The 21,897-nt window shown below is 40.5% G+C and overlaps 1 protein-coding gene across 43 annotated transcripts in view; it reads left to right on the forward strand.

Annotated features, from left to right (window-relative positions):
* Positions 1 to 17,601, forward strand: part of ZBTB38 (zinc finger and BTB domain containing 38) — an 80,428-nt gene extending 62,827 nt beyond the window's left edge. For 19 of the 43 annotated variants that reach the window (XM_055383078.2, XM_055383072.2, XM_055383081.2 and 16 more), the window contains one exon: positions 11,078 to 17,601. In XM_055383078.2, the coding sequence (XP_055239053.1) occupies positions 11,078 to 14,665 (3,588 nt within the window). In that variant the 3' untranslated portion in view covers positions 14,666 to 17,601. Of the gene's footprint in view, positions 1 to 614; positions 987 to 6,932; positions 7,056 to 9,041; positions 9,808 to 11,077 lie in introns of those variants that run through there. The other 24 variants (XM_055383080.2, XM_055383083.2, XM_063704262.1 and 21 more) reach the window with 6 other exon arrangements.
* The last annotated feature ends 4,296 nt before the right edge of the window (positions 17,602 to 21,897 follow it).

Genomic DNA, 21,897 nt, shown 5'->3' on the forward strand with positions numbered 1-21,897 from the left:
CAAGAGTGAGACTTCATCTCAAAAAAAAAAAAAAAAAAAAAAATACATATATATATATATATATATATATATATATATATATATATATATATATATATTTGGGGGGGACTCTGAGTGTCAGTGGAATTTGGGTAAAACAAGAAATAGAGACACGGCACTCAAAAGGCTTCAGAGAGATTCTCTAAGCCTGTTTGCCAGATTTCTTAAGCAAGCAGGTGCCCAGGCAAGCTTGATCCTGAGATGAACCCAAGGCGCACGAGCTACCCTGAAACACTGCTGCATTTCAAAAAGAAAAAAGAAACCCAGGACCTTTTCCCCCTTTCATCTTTCCAAACAAGCAACCTAAAATATTTAACTGGGCCCATTGCATCATTCATGAATCTGATAGTACTCGTTCTCACAATCCTATGTGCACGCAACTGCAAGTCCAGGGCCCTAATGTTTACCTTTTCCAGATAATAGGTGAGGTTGTCCAAGCTGGCCTCCCTCTCTGCTGAGTGCACTCCAGCAGCTTCCCGATGTTGGCCTTTAGAACAGCCTGAATTTCAGTTAAAAAATAAGCTTCCCCTGTCACACGATGCCTTCTTGAATCTGATAGCTTAAGTGCAGTAAAATCTGATAAATGTAGCTTTTCTGTGCCCGTTTCAGGCCACATTTAGAAGGCAACATCAACAGGATTTTCCTTTTCCTAGACACAGCTCAACTCCATAAAGGACTTCTGTTTTGTAATCTGTTTTCGAGATCTGATGCGTGTGTTTCTAACACCCCGTCACGTGAGGAGGTCTGACGTAGTCACCCAACATGACTTTGAGAAAATATACTGCAAAGATGTGTGTGGGATGGTACAGCCAGCTCACTGAAGCAAAATATCCTTTGTCGGAAAACTTTCCGCAGGGAATAACAGACCTGCGCAGTAGATTTCACTTTGATATGGCCCCTGCGCTGGCCCAGTATGGACTGCAGGTTTGACTTTTGCAGGATTCCAGGTCAGTATCCTAATATAGTGCGTTCTTTTTTTAGTTAGGTTTTATTTCTACGTTTCTTTTTATAGAAGACAACTTGCCGTAGAGGGAGGAGAAAGTTGCTCTGTCGATTCAGTTGTTATTATGTACGTTAGGGTTCTTGGCCTTTTCCTCTGATTAGAAGATTTAAAAAAATGGGGTTCATTCTGGCCCTGGAGAGTGGCTTTGAGTAAGTGACTTGTAGTTCTCACTAAGAATGTGGACTGAAAAGGTTTACTTAACTCTCCTCTCTGTAATGTCTTAGAGCTTTACTAATAAAAATATACCAGATTTTACTAACAAGCCCTATAAAGATCTGCATAATAGATGCATTAGTTAACAATTTAAAGAGATTTTTCAAGATTCGTTTTGCATTGTAAGAATTAGAGTTTACATGGGAACTATCATTTTAAGTTTTCTTCTGTGCATTTCAGTAAGATCGCCTTAACTAATTGAAGGGAGAGAAGATTTAATTAAGCTGGAAACACTGGGAAGTAGTTAAAGTCAGATTATTGCCAAGAATTGTTTCCCTTATTTTCAAATTCATTCCCAGAATGAGTGAACCAATACTTAAAAGCAATATCCAGGATAGATTACTGTGATCAAGCTAACCTTTGAGACTTGGAAGGCAAGGATGCAAGCAATGATAGATTGATTGTATAAACAAATTGTAGGTAGCAACCTCAAAGAACAATTTTCACCTGTGTATAGTGTGGACCGGACTGTTGGTCCACCTGGTTTTTCAGCCATGTTCAAACTCAAGAAATAGTCATCGCCTCAAACTTGGAAAATTAAGGACAGGTATGGAGAGTGTGCATATCTGCGTGACTGTGGGTGTGTCTATGTTTCTGTATTCCTTGGTCTCTATCTGTCTCCTGAGGATTTCTGCTTTGTGTTTCATCACATTTTTATTCACTGTCTCTTTAGTCCTTTTAGGCTTATATATATTTATTTTATTGAGTAAAATAATTTTTAAATAATTTCTTAGAAAAATTATTTAATTAAGATTTTTAATTAAAATTGTTTTGACTTTTGTTTTTTTTTTTTTTTGGTTAGCACAGCAGTTCTCAAACTTTTTGGTCCCTAGACTCCCTTACACTCTTACAATCATTGGGTATGCAAAGAGCTTTTGTTTATCTGAGTTCTTTCTGTCAATATTTACCATATTCAGCGTTTTATATGAGAATGTAAAGAACTATTAGATTGATGCAAAAGTAATTGCAGTTTTTGCCACTACTTTTAATTGCACCTACCTAATATTTATTAACTGATGGAAAATGACTGTGATAAATCCAACTGAATAATAAAATAACATTTTATTAAAAGTATTTTTTAAAACAAAAAAATAGTGAGAGGACTAGTACTGTTTTACATGTTTGCAAATATTTTAAAGTCTGGCTTGATAGAAAGACAGCTAGATTTTCATCTCTGCTCCTGCCTTCAGCCGTGGTATGCTGTTTTAGTTGAAGTATATAAAGCAAATCCAGCTTCTCACAAATAGGTAGTTGGAAATGGAAGGAATTTTTTAATAGCCTTTTCAGCTAATTATGGATATTCTTTGATACTATACCAAAACTTGACAAGTGATAATCTCCTAAAAGTGTGTTTTTATTAGTAAATCTTTAAGAGATTGCAGAGAGAACTGTGAAGCAATCCTACATTCTTAGAACTCGAAGGCACTTTCTCAAGGCCGCTCTCTAGGGCCAGTTCCCCTCTGCTCACTCTCAACATCACCAACAACGGATTGTCATGCCTACAGGTGCAGGGAGTACAAAGATGAATCAGATTGTCCCTGTACTCAAGGAGCTCATAGGGAAAATATAAATGTGAACAAATGCATGATACCGTACATTGTAATGATGGGAAACCAAAAACTAGAAATTCCAGAGGAACAAGGCTATGCAGATAAGACACCAACTGAGACAAGAACAAATGAGGATTGCCAGGTAGGGGAACTAGGGACTGGGAGAGAAGGATAATCTTAAGAGGAAAAACAGTTTCTCTCCTAAGGCTTTATTCAGGCAGAATATAGAAGTCTTCCAAAGTTATAAGAAAAGGGACCTATGACGAGGGGGAGTGTGTGCTGTGTGTGCACTGGGGGCGCGGGGGGAGTATGGTTGTAGGGAGTGGGGAGGCTAGGATGGAGAAGGGGACTTCTGCTTTTTACCTTAATGCATATTTGTGCTGTTTCAGTCTTTGACCATGAGCATAGATTCATTTTCTTTTTCTAAACCTAGGAAATTCTAAAAAGCAAGTGAAGAAGGTTCATTTCAGTCATCAAAAGTATCTAAAGTACCTCTGTTTACATTATATGTATGTGTTTTTATTATATAAGGCTGAAGCATAGCAGGAGACAAAAACAGAAAATTCCAAATATGCTAATTTACTAGAATTTCCCAGTGGCATTTATATAAAGTCTAATTATAAAATATGTTTATCAGATATTTATATAATTCTTAAAAGTACTTTATTCGTACAATATACTTTATGTAAATAAACACAAATGTCCTTATAAGTATAATATATAATTTTATATTTAATTTATATAGGCTGGCTGTGGTGGCTCAGGCCTGTAATCCAAGCACTTTGGGAGGCCAAGGTGGGAGGATCACTTGAGCCCAGGATTTGAGACCAGCCTGGGCAACATAGTGGGACCCCGTCTCTAACAAAAAATTTAGAAATTATCCAAGGATGGTGGCACACGTCTGTTGTCCCAGCTACTGTTGGGGCATGGGGGAAAGCTGAGGTGGAAGGATCACTCAAACCCAGGAGTTCAAGGCTGTGATGAGCCATGACAGCACCACTGCTGTCTGACAGCACTCCAGCCTGGGTGGCAGAGCAAGACCCTGTCTCAAAGAAGAAAAAAGATAATAAAAGTAAAATAATTTATATAGAGATTTGTTTATATATAAAATGCTGGATGACCATTCATCCTGATTTTTTAAGGTATAATCCCAATGTATACCTATTTCCCTGGCATTAGTCGCACCTCCTTTCTCTCTCAAGTGTCCTGTTTTGGATGCTGAATTATATGTTCATCCTATTTCTACATCTGTGCATATAAAATGTATTTAAGTATAATATATGTCAGCATATTTATATATTCATGCTTGTATTTGCACATACATGTGGCTATATATACATGTGTAATATGCATTTTAAAAATATATTTTAGGCCGGGCGCGGTGGCTCACGCCTGTAATCCCAGCACTTTGGGAGGCCGAGGTGGGCAGATTACAAGGTCAGGAGTTCAAGACCAGCCTGGCCAACATGGTGAAACCCCGTCTCTACTAAAAATACAAAAATTAGCCAGGCACGGTGGCACACACCTGTAATCCCAGCTACTTGGGAGGCTGAGGCAGAAGAATTGCTTGAACCCTGGAGGCGGAGGTTGCAGTGAGCCAAGATCGCACCACTGCACTCCAGCCTGGGCAACAGAGTAAGACTGCCTCAAAAAAAAAAAAAAAACTAAAATAAAAATATATTTTAAAAGCTATTCCAGCTAAAATGCAAACTCAGGAAAATAATGACATTGAAGTCAGATGGCCAGTTATCCAATTACAAATTACTTTATGTTTTTAAAAATATTGACTCATCTACAATTTTATATCTAGAATATTTTTGTTAGCTTTTTTATGCTTATCTATTCCATCTCAGTGAATTTATTGCACAAAACTTGCTTTTTAGAAAATATTTTAGAAAGTTACATGTAAATTAAACCTCATCTTCTTTCTAACTTATATTTCTTTTTCTGAACTCTATTGGGGGCTTTCCATTGGCAGGAGCTCCTAAGACTTCTGTTTTAAGTTACTCTTTATGAAGAAATGTAGTGGAGGAGGTTGCTTTAAAGTAACTTTAAAGTCAACGAATACTGTTTTTGGTGAAAATGACTGTCCCCCTCCCACATGAGCTCTTTTAAAGTCTAAATTTTCATCCTGGGGATATCCTTCAAGTAAGTATGTCTAAGATCTGTGGGTCCAATGTTATTTTACTTACTGTTCTTATCAGTTACACAAACTGAACCTGCCGAAGAGGCCAGGCAGGCCACATTACTGAGAGAAGCTGCCTGGTGATAAATCCTTGGGCAGGCAGTGTGTGTGTGTTGGGGACACAGCCACTTGGCACCAGTCCTTTTTGCCAGGCAGGCTACAACCCCAGTGTTGCCTGGTCTTCCTATTTTTCAAAAAAAGCTATATTGATTTTTTTGTGTGTGACTGAGTCTTGCTCTGTTGCCTAGGGGGAATGCAGTGGCGTGATCTCGGCTCACTGCAACCTCCGCCTCCCAGGTTCAAGCGATTCTCCTTCCTCAGCCTCCCGAGTAGCTGGGACTACAGGCACTCACCACCATGCCTGTCTAATTTTTGTATTTTTAATAGAGATGGAGTTTCACCATGTTGGCCAGGCTAGTCTTGAACTCCTGACCTCAAGTGATCCACCCACCTTGGCCTCCCAAAGTGCTGGGATTACAGGCATGAGCCACCGCGCCCAGCCAGCTATCTTGATTTTTATGTTAGAGTTTTTCAACATGGTTAACTAAGATTTTCAAAAACATAGTTTTAAAAATCACATGGGTCAAACAAAACCTGTGGGGACCGGATTTGCTGCATGGCTTACAGTGGGCCTCCTTTGGTCTGCAGATTTAGAACTCATTTCCTTGTTGCACTTTGGACCTGTGAAATAGCTTTTAGCCGTAGCACTTTCTGAGATCATCCAATGAGCTGGATAACTGTGCTCTAAAGACAGTTTTGACGATACTTGGTGGTTTTGGGAGCGGGCACTGTTAAGATTGGAGAGGTGGATACTAGAGTCTTAACTTTAAATTGCTTCTCCAACAAGTTTCACTGCTTTTTTTCAAGTTCCATTGCAGATTTGGACTCTTTGTTTTAAGCAGTTGCATTGACTCCTGGATTATAAACTTCTTGAGGGCATGAAACTCTGACTCTGTCTCTTTCTGCCTGAAGTTCCCTTTTCTCCTCTTGTCCATATCTGCAGCACTCAATTCCAGCAGCAGGATCCAGTACATACCACGCCCTTCTGCCTTCCTTACTCTCTGTTGAACTCCCATACCTTTTCCCTGCATGCCTGATCCTGGATGTTCCCTGGGTATCTTTGTTTTGCAGTGTTTCATGAGCACATCTTAGTTCCCCTGCCACCCTGCAAACCTTTGAGTGTAGAATTTTTGTTTCTCTTATGGCACTGAGTTTTAGTGTCAGCCCTTAGAACGGTTCTGGCTGGTTGATTAAAAACTACCTGAAATAAGGTGCTCCTCTGGAACAAGGTGGGAAGGAGACTTTCCAATGTTTACTTTGTGTGCTTTTTCAATTTGATAATTATATGTATGTATTACTTATTCACAAGAGAAATTAAGGTATAAAAATACATATGGATTCCAGGGTCTCACTCCAGCTGTTCTAAACCAGAATATAGGAGCAGGGGAGGTGGAATCTGTAAAGCTGTACTATCTGAATACCTCCCAGGTGATTTTGATGCCTGACCAGGTTTAGGAACCAATGTCTCAAAGCATATAATAGGTATTCAGTAAGCATTCGTTCAAAGGAGGGATGAACGCTTGTCTTTCTTTTTTCTTTTTCTTTTTCTTTTATTTATTTATTTTTTTTGAGATGGAGTCTCGCTCTGTTGCCCAGGCTGGAGTGCAGTGGCGCAATCTTGGCTCACTGCAATCTCTGCCTCCTGGGTTCAAGCAATTCTTCTGCCTCAGCCTCCCAAGTAGCTGGGACTACAGGCACACGCCACTATGCCCAGCTGATTGAACGCATGTCTTTCTATAGCACTTAGCTGATGCCTTCTGCCTAAAAATTGTTCAATAAATATTTGTTAAGAGAATTAAATTTTGAATTCAGATGCCATCACCACCTCCAACACCCCATCCCACTTTCTTTCTTTTTTTTTTTTCTTTTTTCTTCTTTTGAGACGGAGTTTCGCTCTTGTTGCCCAGGCTGGAGTACAATGGCGCAATCTTGGCTCACCACAACCTCCGCCTCCCGGGTTCAAGCAGTTCTCCTCTCTCAGCCTCCCGAGTAGCTGGGATTACAGGTATGTGCCACCATGCCCGGCTAATTTTGTATTTTTAGAAGAGACGGGGTTTCACCATGTTGGTGAGGCTGGTCATGAACTCCCAACCTCAGGTGATCCACCTGCCTCGGCCTCCCAAAGTGCTGGGATTACAGGCATGAGCCACCACGCCTGGCCCACCCCATCCCACTTTATTAGCTGGGAAGTGGAGTCATCTGTTCTTCCCCAGGCTCTCACTCTGTCTGGGGTGGATAGCTACTTTTTACCTGGACCACTGTGATGGCCTATTGGTCTCCTGCCTGCAGCCTGCCTCCCTCTGAGCCTTTCAGCATACTGCAGGCTGCGTGATTTTTTTTTAAAAAAGCTCCAATTTCATTATAACTCTCAATGGTTCCCTATTCCCTGCAATATAAAATTTAACTGTAGGGAGTCCTTTAGGGCCCTTTATGATCTGGTCTGACCCTTCTTTCCCAAGCTCTCTCATTCAACAGATACATGCTGAGGCCTGCCATGTGCCTGGCCCCACATAGACGCTGTCGACTGGGCTGCACACGCTACTCCTACTACCACTCAGACTCCCTCATTAGCCCCTGAGAACAGTACCCACTTTGATCATTTTTAATTTTTTTTTTTTTTTTTTTTGCCTATAGTGTTCCTTCTGCTTACAGCATCCTTCCTATACCCCTGTTTTACTTATTTATGGAAGTAATCCAGGGCCTCTGTAAATAATTGTACTTACTCTTCTAACATTTTATACTTATCTCCAGTAAATGGCCTGCCATCATGGATTCCAATGATTAGTTGACAGTTCTCTTTCTTCCACTAGACTCTGGGCTCCTTGAGAGCAGAGACTTGCCTTCCTCCTGTTCATATCTCCAGTATAACTCTAGCACCCAAGTACTGTGTCTGACCATATTAACATATTTGCTGGATAAAGTTGTTAAAAGGTGTGTCAAGAAGGCAAATCAAGGTGCTACTTAGTAACTATGATTTTTAAAGGCTTTCTGACACACAAAGGTAGATATCCCCTCTGAAAAATGTCATGCTTGGATTTTGCAAAGTTATGACAATATTTTAATGACATATATAATGATATTTATTGTATATGTTGTTCTGTTAAGTATGACTACGATATTATTCCATGTTAAGAGTTGGCCTTTTGCTAACCATCCTAGTTGAACAATCTGAGAGGAGAATCAGAACCCCACAGAAGTGGTTGGGGCTTTGTATATTATAAATCTGAGTCAGGACACCCTAGAGTGTTCATTAGCCTGATTTGAAATGCCGTATTCCCCAAATGGAAGCAGAGCCTAAAGGGAGGTTCAGGATGCTGTGAAGCAGAATGTTTTGGAAGAAGCAGTAGTTTTGAACTGGAAAGACAAAATAGATGATGTCAGCATAGACCTAAGCCACCTTTTTGAATCATATAGCATGTGTTTTGTCAGATCTGAAGCTATCTAGTCAGGCTGATAAAGAATTAAAATAACATGTGGGCTTCCAAGAAGCCAAACATGATAAAAATATATGAGTCAGGGGAGAAAGGAGATCCTACAGGGGCCCAGAGCCGAGAGACTTGAAAGAAGGCAAAAGAAACATCAGCAAAGTATGCTATTGATCTGTGACCCAGTGAAGGACAGACTCCTTCACTCCGGGGTGACCCTTTCTCCCTTCAGGGGCAAAGAGGAAGTCATAAGATTCCATTTCATTTCATTCTAGTTTTATTTGTAGAAATAATCCCCCATACTTCTAGAAAAGATTCATGGAAGATTACAGTTAAAGCAGGGTAAACAAGAGCAGAAGAACTAATGTTAAATAAAGAAAATGAAACAATAGGCACACCAGAAACCCAGGCCAAGAATAGCTACAACAATTGATGATAAAAGTTAGTTCTGAGCTTCTTTGTCTGAGAATTAAAACAGAAACATGGTGAATATAGTGTTCTCATTATCTGAATTGAAGAATTTGTTAGTAGAAAGATACTTTTTTCCTATGACTGGATACAGTAAAAGAATTTATCAAATGGATCCTTGTATAAAGGACACTAAATAACATAATAGTCACAGCTTATAATAGCAGCTTTACAAAAAGGTAAAGAGAGGTTCTTTGTGTGGCCATCTGGTCCATCCAACTAAATAAATGCCATGAGCTAAATGTTATACTTTACTGCTAGGAAAACATTGCCACTGAGAGTTAAAGAAGTATCATCAAACTGTAAGGCTTTCTGGAGACGTCTCTTAATACAGAATAGCACAGAGAGACTGGATGAATCTCTGGTTAGTATGTTCTGTAGACCAGAGGGGTTTTTTTGTGTGTGTTTTGTTTGTTTTGCTTTACTTTTAACTGCATGTGGTGATCTATTAGTGGGTAGTGAAATTAGTGAGTTGCTGTAAGCATTCTTTAAAAGAAAAGGCTGGGTGCAGTGGCTCACACCTGTAATCCCAGCACTTTGGGAGGCTGAGGCGGGCAGATCACGAGGTCAAGAGATCGAGACCATCCTGGCCAACATGGTGAAACCCCGTCTCTACTAAAAATACAAAAATTAGCTGGGCGTGGTGGCATGCACCTGTAGTCCCAGCTACTCGGGAGGCTGAGGCAGGAGAGTCGCTTGAACCCTGGAGCCGGAGGTTGCAGTGAGCTGAGATCATGCCTTTGCACTCCAGCCTGGCGACAGAGCGAGACTCCATCTCAAAAAAAAAAAAAAAAAAGAAAGAAAAAGAAAAAGAAAGAAAAGAAAAATACTAGAGCAGAACAGAATGCATCACACCTAGTAAGGGTGAGTGTTAATTTCATTTGTGTCTTAGGTCACTATGTACTGTGTATCTCTTACTGTGGGAAGTATGAAAGCTGCTGCTTTTCACTGCCCCTCACTATAATATCAGTTAGTAAACTTTAGCACACCAGACTCATGGAATAGGACTTACATAGAGAATATAGCAAATACAGAGAAGAAAGGAGATGGGATCCTCAGACCAGAACAAGAGCCACTGTGCCTTGAAGTTGTGCTAATTCAGGAATCTATGACTAGATTCATTCTTGTCCGCTCTTGTCAAAGGACTTAGAAATGTCCTTTCCTGGTTTTACATTTTGTCTCCTTTTTAGTTGCCTTCAGTACCTGACAGTTCTTTTTGAAAACCCTAGTCTACTTTGTCTCTACTAAAGGGGAAACTAGAAAAGGAACCTGATGAGTCCCCATAGGGCCAATAGCGCAGAGAGGCGGGGTGCCCCTGGTGGTCAGACTTGGTTACACACCTTGCAACTCTAGAGATTGACCCTTCTGAGCCACAAATTAGGAAAGGCTCCTTCAGTTCTTGCTTCTTCTCTGAGTGGGCAATAGCTTTGCATATAGGTACCACTTAAGGAAAATTCATTTAAAAAAATAGCCTGGGCAACATGGCGAAACCCTGTCTCTACCAACAATACAAAAATTAGCTGGGCGTGGTGGCTCTCACCTGTGGTCCCAGCTATTCAGGAAGCTGAGGTGAGAGAATCGCTTGAGCCTGGGAAGTGGAGGTTGCAGTGAGCGGAGACCACACCACTGCACTCCAGCCTGGGCAACAGAGTGAGACTTTGTCTCAAAAAAAAAAAATCATTTTCCTGCTTCATGGTTATGACTGGATCATCAGATTTCTCTCTGAAAATAGGCAGGAAGCTTGTGGCAGGACCATGGCATTGCCCAGCTCTAGTAGTTCAAAGCAGCCTTGAATGATGATGAGACCCTTAACATTTCAGAAAAAAAAAAAAACCCTCCTCCCCTCCCAAATTTGGACATGTATATATAGCTCCAACTTTGGAGAAAAGGGGAAGGAGTTCTGGGAGGATTTCCAATGATAACAACTATTAGCAATGGTATGAGAAACAGGCTGGGGCAAGAAAAAGATTTAGCTTCTAATGTTGACTCTTGAGTCTCGGGAGCATCAACAGAATGAGATAAAAACCTGAAGTTTCATACAAAAGAACAGTTTTTCACAGAAGTGGAAAATAGTCTAGAGATAAAGAAGCCACCTGTGGAAGATTATCTGACCATTTCTCTCCTCTTGTTTCAGATGACAGTCATGTCCCTTTCCAGGGACCTCAAGGACGACTTTCACAGTGACACGGTACTCTCCATCTTAAATGAGCAGCGCATTCGGGGCATTTTATGCGATGTCACTATCATTGTGGAAGATACCAAATTTAAAGCCCACAGCAATGTTCTGGCAGCTTCAAGCCTGTATTTTAAAAATATCTTTTGGAGCCATACAATCTGTATTTCCAGCCACGTCCTGGAGCTGGACGATCTCAAAGCTGAAGTGTTTACTGAAATACTTAATTATATCTACAGTTCCACAGTCGTTGTCAAGAGACAGGAAACAGTCACTGATCTCGCAGCTGCAGGAAAAAAGCTGGGAATATCGTTCTTGGAAGACCTTACTGATCGCAACTTCTCAAATTCCCCGGGTCCTTATGTATTCTGTATTACTGAAAAGGGAGTGGTTAAAGAAGAAAAAAATGAAAAAAGGCATGAAGAACCAGCCATCACTAATGGGCCAAGGATCACAAATGCATTTTCCATCATCGAAACAGAAAATAGTAATAACATGTTTTCCCCGCTGGACTTGAGGGCAAGTTTCAAAAAGGTCTCCGACTCCATGAGAACAGCTAGCCTTTGCCTGGAGAGGACGGACGTCTGCCACGAGGCAGAGCCTGTCCGCACGCTCGCCGAGCACTCATACGCTGTTTCTTCCGTAGCTGAGGCTTACAGAAGTCAGCCTGTACGTGAACATGATGGCAGTTCACCTGGTAACACAGGGAAAGAAAATTGTGAAGCCCTTGCAGCGAAACCGAAAACATGCCGGAAGCCAAAGACATTCTCCATACCACAGGATTCTGATTCAGCCACAGAAAATATACCACCCCCTCCAGTATCCAACTTAGAGGTTAATCAAGAAAGAAGTCCACAGCCAGCTGCTGTTCTCACTCGTTCAAAATCTCCAAACAATGAAGGAGATGTCCATTTTTCCAGGGAAGATGAAAATCAATCTTCTGATGTTCCCGGGCCACCGGCAGCAGAGGTTCCACCTCTGGTGTACAATTGTAGCTGCTGTTCCAAAGCCTTTGACAGCAGCACTCTGCTCAGTGCCCACATGCAGCTTCACAAGCCAACCCAGGAGCCTTTAGTGTGCAAGTATTGCAACAAACAATTCACCACCCTGAACAGGTTGGATCGGCATGAACAGATCTGCATGAGGTCAAGCCACATGCCCATTCCTGGAGGAAACCAACGCTTTTTAGAAAACTATCCTACCATCGGACAAAATGGAGGTTCATTCACAGGTCCAGAACCTTTATTATCTGAAAATAGGATTGGTGAATTTTCCAGTACCGGAAGTACTTTGCCAGACACGGACCACATGGTTAAATTTGTTAATGGGCAAATGCTCTACAGTTGCGTTGTGTGCAAACGTAGTTATGTGACCTTATCTAGCCTCCGAAGACATGCAAATGTTCACTCCTGGAGAAGAACATATCCTTGCCATTACTGCAACAAAGTATTTGCATTGGCTGAGTACAGGACAAGGCATGAAATTTGGCATACGGGAGAAAGACGATATCAGTGCATTTTCTGTCTTGAAACTTTCATGACCTACTATATACTCAAAAATCATCAGAAGTCTTTCCATGCCATCGATCATAGACTTTCCATCAGTAAAAAAACAGCAAATGGAGGCTTGAAGCCTAGCGTCTATCCGTATAAACTTTATAGGCTACTGCCTATGAAATGCAAGAGAGCCCCTTATAAGAGCTACCGAAATTCTTCCTATGAAAATGCACGAGAAAACAGTCAAATGAATGAGTCTGCACCTGGTACCTATGTTGTTCAGAATCCACACAGCTCTGAATTACCGACGCTGAATTTCCAAGATACTGTAAACACCCTGACCAACAGTCCAGCCATCCCATTGGAAACATCTGCATGTCAGGACATACCCACTTCTGCCAATGTACAAAATGCAGAGGGTACCAAATGGGGAGAGGAGGCATTGAAAATTGATCTTGACAATAACTTTTATTCAGCTGAGGTGTCAGTTTCTTCCACTGAAAATGCTGTCAGTTCTGACCTCCGGGCAGGGGATGTACCTGTTTTATCTTTGAGTAATAGCAGTGAGAATGCCGCCTCTGTGATCAGCTACAGTGGCTCTGCACCCTCGGTCATTGTACACAGCAGCCAGTTTTCATCGGTGATCATGCACAGCAATGCCATTGCTGCCATGACCAGCAGCAACCACAGAGCCTTTTCAGACCCAGCTGTCAGTCAGTCCCTGAAAGATGACAGTAAGCCCGAGCCAGATAAAGTGGGTAGGTTTGCAAGCAGACCCAAAAGCATTAAGGAGAAAAAGAAAACTACATCACATACCAGGGGAGAAATACCGGAGGAGTCAAACTATGTTGCTGATCCTGGAGGATCACTGAGCAAAACCACAAATATTGCTGAAGAAACCAGCAAAACTGAAACCTACATTGCAAAACCTGCTCTGCCGGGAACCTCCACAAATAGTAATGTTGCACCCCTTTGCCAAATAACAGTGAAAATTGGAAACGAAGCCATTGTGAAAAGGCACATTCTGGGATCTAAATTGTTTTATAAAAGAGGGAGAAGACCCAAGTATCAGATGCAGGAGGAGCCTTTGCCACAGGGGAATGACCCAGAACCCAGTGGAGACAGCCCACTCGGGCTTTGCCAATCCGAGTGCATGGAGATGAGTGAAGTGTTCGATGACGCAAGTGACCAGGATTCCACTGACAAACCGTGGCGCCCTTACTACAACTACAAACCCAAAAAGAAATCCAGACAGTTGAAAAAAATGAGGAAAGTCAACTGGAGGAAGGAGCACGGAAACAGGAGCCCGAGCCATAAATGTAAATACCCAGCAGAACTGGATTGCGCCGTGGGGAAGGCTCCTCAGGATAAACCCTTTGAGGAAGAAGAAACTAAAGAGATGCCCAAGCTGCAGTGTGAACTCTGTGATGGAGACAAAGCAGTGGGGGCTGGAAACCAAGGAAGGCCCCACCGACATCTTACTTCTCGGCCGTATGCCTGCGAGCTCTGCGCCAAGCAGTTCCAGAGCCCTTCCACACTCAAAATGCACATGAGATGTCACACCGGGGAGAAGCCATACCAGTGCAAGACCTGCGGACGGTGCTTTTCAGTGCAAGGAAACTTACAGAAACACGAACGCATCCACCTGGGCTTGAAGGAGTTCGTCTGTCAGTATTGCAACAAGGCATTCACCTTGAATGAGACCCTCAAAATCCATGAAAGAATCCATACTGGAGAAAAGCGTTACCACTGTCAGTTCTGCTTTCAGAGATTTTTGTATCTCTCCACCAAAAGGAATCACGAGCAGAGGCATATTCGGGAGCATAATGGGAAGGGCTATGCCTGCTTCCAGTGCCCCAAAATTTGCAAAACAGCTGCTGCCCTTGGAATGCACCAAAAGAAACACTTATTCAAAAGCCCAAGTCAGCAGGAGAAAATAGGTGACATGTGCCACGAAAACTCAAATCCCTTGGAGAATCAACATTTCATTGGTTCAGAAGACAATGACCAAAAGGATAACATACAAACCGGTGTGGAAAATGTTGTCCTTTGAGTGGCAAGAATTAGAAAAATCTTCAAAAATATAGTTGGTGGTTTTTTTTAGTTATGATTTAAGTTTAGTTTAATTTTGTCCACGTGACAGTCATGAAGGAGTGAAATTAAAAAAAAAAAACAACTCATTTGTGAAAATTCCAGAAAAAGGATCCTAATATCTACTTTGGGTTTTAGCATTAACTTTATGCAAAGTGCACAAAAACAATAGAGCTGACTCCTCCAATATCCCAAGTTTCTTGTGAAAGTTAATAAAATTCTTAGCTGTGGTATTTCTACCAGTGAAAAAAGGAGTTAATTTTAGCCTAGTTTAAAACTTTCTAATAATTGCTAATAAGAACTGGCTGCTGAACTGTCTTTAGTCACTGGAGAAAATAAGGGTCAGATATCCTGAAGATGGCATCTTCGTAAATATGTTACGTGGTAATGAGCTGTGTGACGGTCTTTATTCCCATCTGGCTTCTGCACTATTAAAATTTGTTTAAATTAATGGATACACATGAAATACTTAAACAATATAACTGAAATTATGTGCATAATGAGTAACCTAAAGTAGGACATTCATACATTATGTAGAACTACTTTTCTGCAACACAAACCTTGTAAAATACATATATAAATCACTATAACTTTTAACTGTCCATATCCCCTGTAGAGAATTATGAGGAGCAATAGATCTGCAAATAATGAGGACTGATGTAAAAATCAATAGAAAGCATTTTGAATATGATTTAAGAGCATGTGAATGCTTTTAGATGGAATGCTGTTCCCTTGAAGTTATGGCTGAGCTGTTCTTAGAACTGGTCTACTCAATTCACAGAAAACATAGGTCATGCCTTATCTATGGGGGAACACCCTCCCAGAATTTACCTGTGATTACCTGTGCTGCATATTACTTTGCAATGGCCTCATCTCAGAGAATGAAAGAGGGTCACATTCTTCTGAAACTCTCTGCAGTCTTCCAACCACCACAAGGCCATGGATGTGGGGGTCTATTCCAGACAGACTTAAGGGTTCAAGTGGAACCTGCCATCTCCCATTCCACTAAAGGACTGTCCAAGAGATTTAGTGCAAGGTACACTGCAGTAGTGAATTCCCAGGCACTTGAAAGTGACTGCCTAATCCCTACAATTACTAGCCTTGTTGGAGATTATGCAGCCCACAAGTACAGACTAGTATAAAGCAAAAGGACAAAGGAACCCCCACCCTCCACCCCACCCATTAACGACTTGAGTGGGCAAGAAGAAGTGATGGCCTTCCTTGCCTAAAACAGTAGCTTTGTTTTTAGGGGATGGGAAGGTAGGATGTGGAGTGACATGGTTCTATCCTTTACTTGTGAGACTCAGAAATATATCTACAAAGCCAGATGCTCTGTCTTCATATTTGCAGACATCTAGACCCCTTGCTAAAAACCCACTGAAGTTTTTTTTTTATGTTCTTTGACCCACACCATCAACATTACCCTCAAATCTAATTGCCCTACAGCATATTCTATCATGTGGACTAGGTTCCTGGAAAGCTGGAACTCATGATTCTTTTTCAAACTGCCAGAATAGAAGGGAGAGAGAAAACATTTCTACCCTTTGATCACCAGTGTGAACAGAATCCGGAATGCAGTTTCAGCGTGACCTGCAGTCATTCATGTTCATTGGATTTGACAGATGGAAACCCAAGTTTATCGAAGATTGGAAGGTTATCATTGTGAAGAAGTAGCTCAAAGGACTCCGGTTTCTGTCTACAAGTGTGATGTCTCCATGAAGAAGACTTAGTATGGATTTGGGTGGGTAAGAAAGCATTTAAATGCCCAGGAAAGGACATGATTAAAGTTGACCGTTTAATACTGTAGTACCTTGCTGTTAAGTAACCCCACTATTGTATCTGCATTTATCTTTTGTTCATCTACTTTCACTTACATACAGTATTATATAAGTAGAGAAAAATGGGAAAATGCAAGCAAATTCAACTTTATTTTATACATTGTAGATATGTACACCCTACACTATTCATTTGGGTTTTGTTAAAGAGATAGTCACAAAGGGCTTATGAAAATCATTTTTGAATTGATAATTAGAATATTGAATAAGCAATCCTATGATCCACTAATTTGTTTTATCAGTTAATAATATTAATCAAAGACATTTACTGTATATTCTAGTCATTTTGATTTGAGTTAACCCCAAATATAAAATTACCTGTAGTGATGTCTCTCTCCCAGCCCTTATATGTGGATATTTTTTAAGTGGACTTGTATGCTGATAATTCTAGACCAAAGTAAATATGGCAGAATATTTATACATGAAAAAATAATTTTGCAAATATTTTCTATAATTGTATTCATTTAAAATGTTGATAGCTTGTGTTAGTTTCAGGGAGGGGTGTATATTTTGATAAAAAAATACTTGACTTTGTAATTCTGTATATTCTATACAATTTATAGCAGAGCCGTTTTAAGACAGCCTTGTCACATTTTTTTGTTAATTGTGAAAATTCTATTGAGTGATGTTTAAGTATGCATTGAGTACATGACCAACTAGAATTAAAGTAAGTGTAAACAGTGAACATACTGTATGCTGTACAAGATATAATGTAACTTGCTGTTTTAGCATCTGTATTTTGGTTAGAAGATATTATTAAATGCAGATGTTAAGGATTGGAAAAGTCTAATTTTATTTTTAGAAATAATGGATATAAATTTGTTTTTGCTTGATTAAAATAGCTTATTCCTACATTAAGTCTCTTTTTAAATGTTTTCATGTTATTTCTTTTGTGCAGCTATTTCATCTGTGTGAGTCACAGCTTTGTTTCCACGTATTATTCAGTTTATTTCTGTTTCCTTACTTGTTTACATTCCGTGGTACCTACTTACATGCTTAGGAGTCAAATGGATTATGACATTAGGAAAAAAGCAGAATAAAAGAGATTGAAGTCTTCTGATGATTGAGTGTTTTGGATAGGCCTGATCTTATAATGATAAATCAGAGAATGAAATGCTCTCCAGGAAGCATTCTGCTCCACTCCACTCATCCGCGGGAAACAAATTACATTTATTGCGTACCAGGCACTGGGCAATGTCTTTACATAGGCTATTTCATTAACACACACACACCAGAATTCGACCTCATTATCCTCGTTTTATAGTGACTTTGAGAAGGTCTCACAACCAGACAAAGCCAGGATGCTAACCTAGGTCTGCCTGACTCCAAAGCCCATGTTTTTGTTCCTTCTCAACACTGTAGAGAAAAATGATTTATAGAAACTGAACAGAGTATGAGGAAAGGAGATATGATAAAGTAATGCAGCTTTAGGATGGCAGTTAGTGACTCCCCTGGAACAGGATTAAAGGAGGCTGTGTCAGGTTCAGCTTCCCCTGAATTGGGCTTCCCTTACATCTCAGGAGATTGCCCTATAAAATCAGTAAAATTTGTGCACTTTTTTAAGGATATGGAGTAAAATTGTAATAGCATTATAAGCTGGTAGTTTTCACACAAAGAAAAAAATACGTTCCGTCGTCACAGACTCTACTCCTAAACTTAGCTAACTATCTTGCAAATGCCTGCAGTTTGTCCCAGTGGGCAATGTGAGAGGGGATGTCGGTGGCTCAGGCAGCACAGTCCATCGCCAACACAGAGAAAATTACTGCCAGGCCTACCAGTGGCTGGCCAGTAGCATCAATTTTGTATTGGAAGGGCAATCCAAACCAGATTCACCAAAAATTTGATAACTGTTATCTGCTAAAACTAACTTCATTATGTACAAGAACAACAGATTTAATATTGAAAGAATCTGTAACAATTGCGAAAGTAAAAGCATAAAACAAAAGTGTTAGTATATTTTTTTCCATTACTTCAGATATTTTCATTCTTGCTACTCATCTTTTCTCATCACCTATTGATTGATTTAGTTGTACTCCCATCTGTCTCTTATCAGTTTATTTTTACAGAAGCAACAGCTCTTCCACTTCAGTTTCCTCCAAATCTGAGAATTCATCCCCCTCGCCCTCCCCAAATCCTGACCAGCTATTGATTTCTATTCTGGAGAGAGAAGCCTCCTTTACTCCCTCCCTAGTTTTGTACATCCTAACCCAGTTCTTCAAGCAAGATGGTCAGTGAGCAAGAAAGTTGGCTGGGTGTGCAATTTAGAACTATTCACTCTAAATTTAGACAATGAATGAAGAACTAGTTAGAAATGTTTTATTATTTCATTAGTAACATCTGAAACATTCTATTTAGAATGTTTTTCTGGAAAATCAAACACTTTTTTGCAATAATTTTAAAATATATGACTTGTATGTAATTATAGGTGAAAGTATTTTATTCCAGTTAGAGAAACTGGTAAACAGACATTTTAAAGATGTAATAATGTGGCCGGGCGTGGTGGCTCACAACTGTAATCCCAGCACGTTGGAGGCGGAGGCGGGAGTTCAAGAATGGGCTGGCCAACATGGTGAAACTCCGTCTCTACTAAAAATACAAAACTTTAGCTGGGCATAGTGGTGGGTGCCTATAATCCCAGCTACTGGGGAGGCTGAAGCAGGAGAATCACTTGAACCTGGGAGGCGGAGGTTGTAGTGAGCCGAGATCGTGCCTCTGCACTCTGGCCTGCGCAACAGAGCAAGACTCCATCTCAAAATATAATAATGCTAACTTATGTAAAATTGTAATTAATTCATTCAAAATATACTTAATTTTTACTGCTGAACTAGGACTACAGAGATGTGAGGTAGCTTGTGCCTTTGAGGAACTTAAGTCTGGTGAAGGAGATTGATGAGACAATAGATGATTATAAAACAAAACTCTGAGCTCTTAAGAGGCCTAGAACCAAAGCAGAGAGAAGTGATACTGAGCGGGGGCTGGTGGATCTGGGCTTCACCAGAGGCGTCAGGTCCAGAGAGGAGCAACTAAAACAAAGGAGCCACCAGGGAATGTAGGTTGTTCCAAAAGTCTGGGGTTTGGGATGATGAACCTGGAGAGGCACATGGGACATATCATCAGGGCCTTGGCTTTGCCAGAGTTGGACCTCTATCCTGACAGCATAAGGCAGTGGGCAAGCAAAGAAGGGGGCTGGGTAGTAAGAGATGAACTCAGAGAGAGTTAACACAATATCCAAGCAAGATGAGAAGCCTTTGGAGGACTTCAGCAGAGAGTGGAAAGATCTGATGGTTTACAAGGATCACTCTTACTGCGTGTAGTGAATAGACCACAGCCCGGGGCAAGGGTGGAGGCAGGGAGATGAGAAAGGAGACTGTGGCAGCACAGGCGGGAAATGACAGTGGCTTGGAAGAGGGTGGGAGTAGCGGGGATGGTAAGAAATGGGTCACATTCTGGAGATAGATTTTTAATTTTGTAATATGGAAATTTTCAAGCCTATGCAGAAGTAGAATAGTTTGGTGAAACCCAGTGTACCCATCATTCAACAATCAACAATTCACAGCCAATGTTGTTTCATCAATACCCTCACCTACTTTCCTTCTCCACTGTATTATTTTGAAGCAGATCATAGACATCATACAATTTCATCTGTAAATATGTCAGTATACATCTCTAAAAAGGTAAACAACATTTTTAATATAACCATATCATTACCATTCCTTAAAAATTAACATTTCCTTAATATCAAGTTCCATTCGTTAAACTTTCTGGTTGTCTCATCATTATATATATATTTTTTACAATTGGAATCAGAATCCAACTAAAGTCCCATACTACAATTAGTTGATATACCTGTCTTGTAATCTACAGATTTTCTATTTTTTCCCTTCGCAATTTCATTCCGAAGAAATTCTGTGTTCACAGTCTAGGAAGAAACAAGGCAACTTCTTAGGTTGGGTTATGTTCTTCCGTTAGGAGGTACACTCTGTGTGGCTTAGATATTGGATGTATTTTGAAGACAGATCTGATAGATTTGCTAATGGTGTAGATACCAGGGGTTGAAAAAGACAGGGATCAAAAATGACACCAAGGTTTGGGCCTGAACAATTAGAAGGATGGTGTTGCCAACTACCGGGGTTGGAAGTTCAGAAGAGGAGACTGACTTGAGGTAAGGATTTGAAAGTTGTATTTTATTCATTCAAAATATATTTGAGGTGGGAGTACAGCACAAGAATGGACAAAACAAATAGTCCCTGGAGCCTGTGACATAGTGGGGAACACAAAAGGCTAAAAAGCTGATTAATTACAACCATACTAAATGCTATGCAGAAGAGCTGCATGGTGCTCTGAGGACATCTAATGGGGGAATGTAACCTAGTTGGCAGGTTCAAGGGAGGCTGTCTTTGAGGAAGTAACTTTTTTTTTTTTCAGACCTAGACCTGAGGAAGTAACTTTTGAGCTGAGGTCTGAAAGATAAATAAGAGTTGAAAGGAGAGAGAGTTTCTAGGTTGAGGGACTAACAGATATCAAGGGCAGCCTGTGGAGGGAACACAGTTCTTTGGAGGCCAGTGTTGGCCAGAGTACATGATAAATTGATTTAAAATCAGACTAGAGGACAGGAGCCATACCATGCAGAACCTTCAAGGTCATGCTAAGAATTTGGATCTTATTCTTAAGATCCGGAAGATCTTAAGAGCATCAGAAAGCCATTGAATTATTTAAAGCAGGTCGGGACAAGAAGAGGTATATTTAATCAGTTTTGTATTACAAAAAAGTCACTGTGGCTGAAATGTAGACAATGGCTTGGAAGACAGTAGCAGCCAGAAGTAGAGCAGTTAGGAAGCTACTGCAGTTGTGCAGGCTGGAGATTATAGTGGCTTGGATTTGTTAACTGGAAAAACCTTAAACAAGTTAAATGTAACAGAGTTTAATTGAGCAAAGAACCATTTGTGAATTGGGGACCCCTAAGAACCAGAATAGGTTTTAAGAACTCCAGCCTACAACGTAGTCAGGCAGCATTTATAAGAAGAAAATGGAAGAAGTAAGGTACAGAGGCAGCTTCATGGGCTATAGCTCACTGTTTTGCCTTATGTCAATCAGTCAGCTGCCTGAGATTGACTGAAGCTCAGCTGCTGAACTGACTGAGACTCAGCTGTTAGTTTAGGCATTTAGTTAGTTTACATACTAAGTAAGGTTGCAGTTCATTTTGGACTTGAGTATGAAGGCATCCTTAGGCCAAATTTAGTTTAGTTTAACTGATGATGTGATTGCAGTGAAGATGGAGAGAAAGGGGAGGATTTGGGAGATACTTAAGGGAGAGAATCAGCAGGACTTGATGTTTGATGATATATGGGAAGTGAGGGCT

The sequence above is a fragment of the Gorilla gorilla genome, chromosome 2 (genome assembly GCF_029281585.2).
Source record: "Gorilla gorilla gorilla isolate KB3781 chromosome 2, NHGRI_mGorGor1-v2.1_pri, whole genome shotgun sequence".
NCBI classification, from domain to species: domain Eukaryota; kingdom Metazoa; phylum Chordata; class Mammalia; order Primates; family Hominidae; genus Gorilla; species Gorilla gorilla.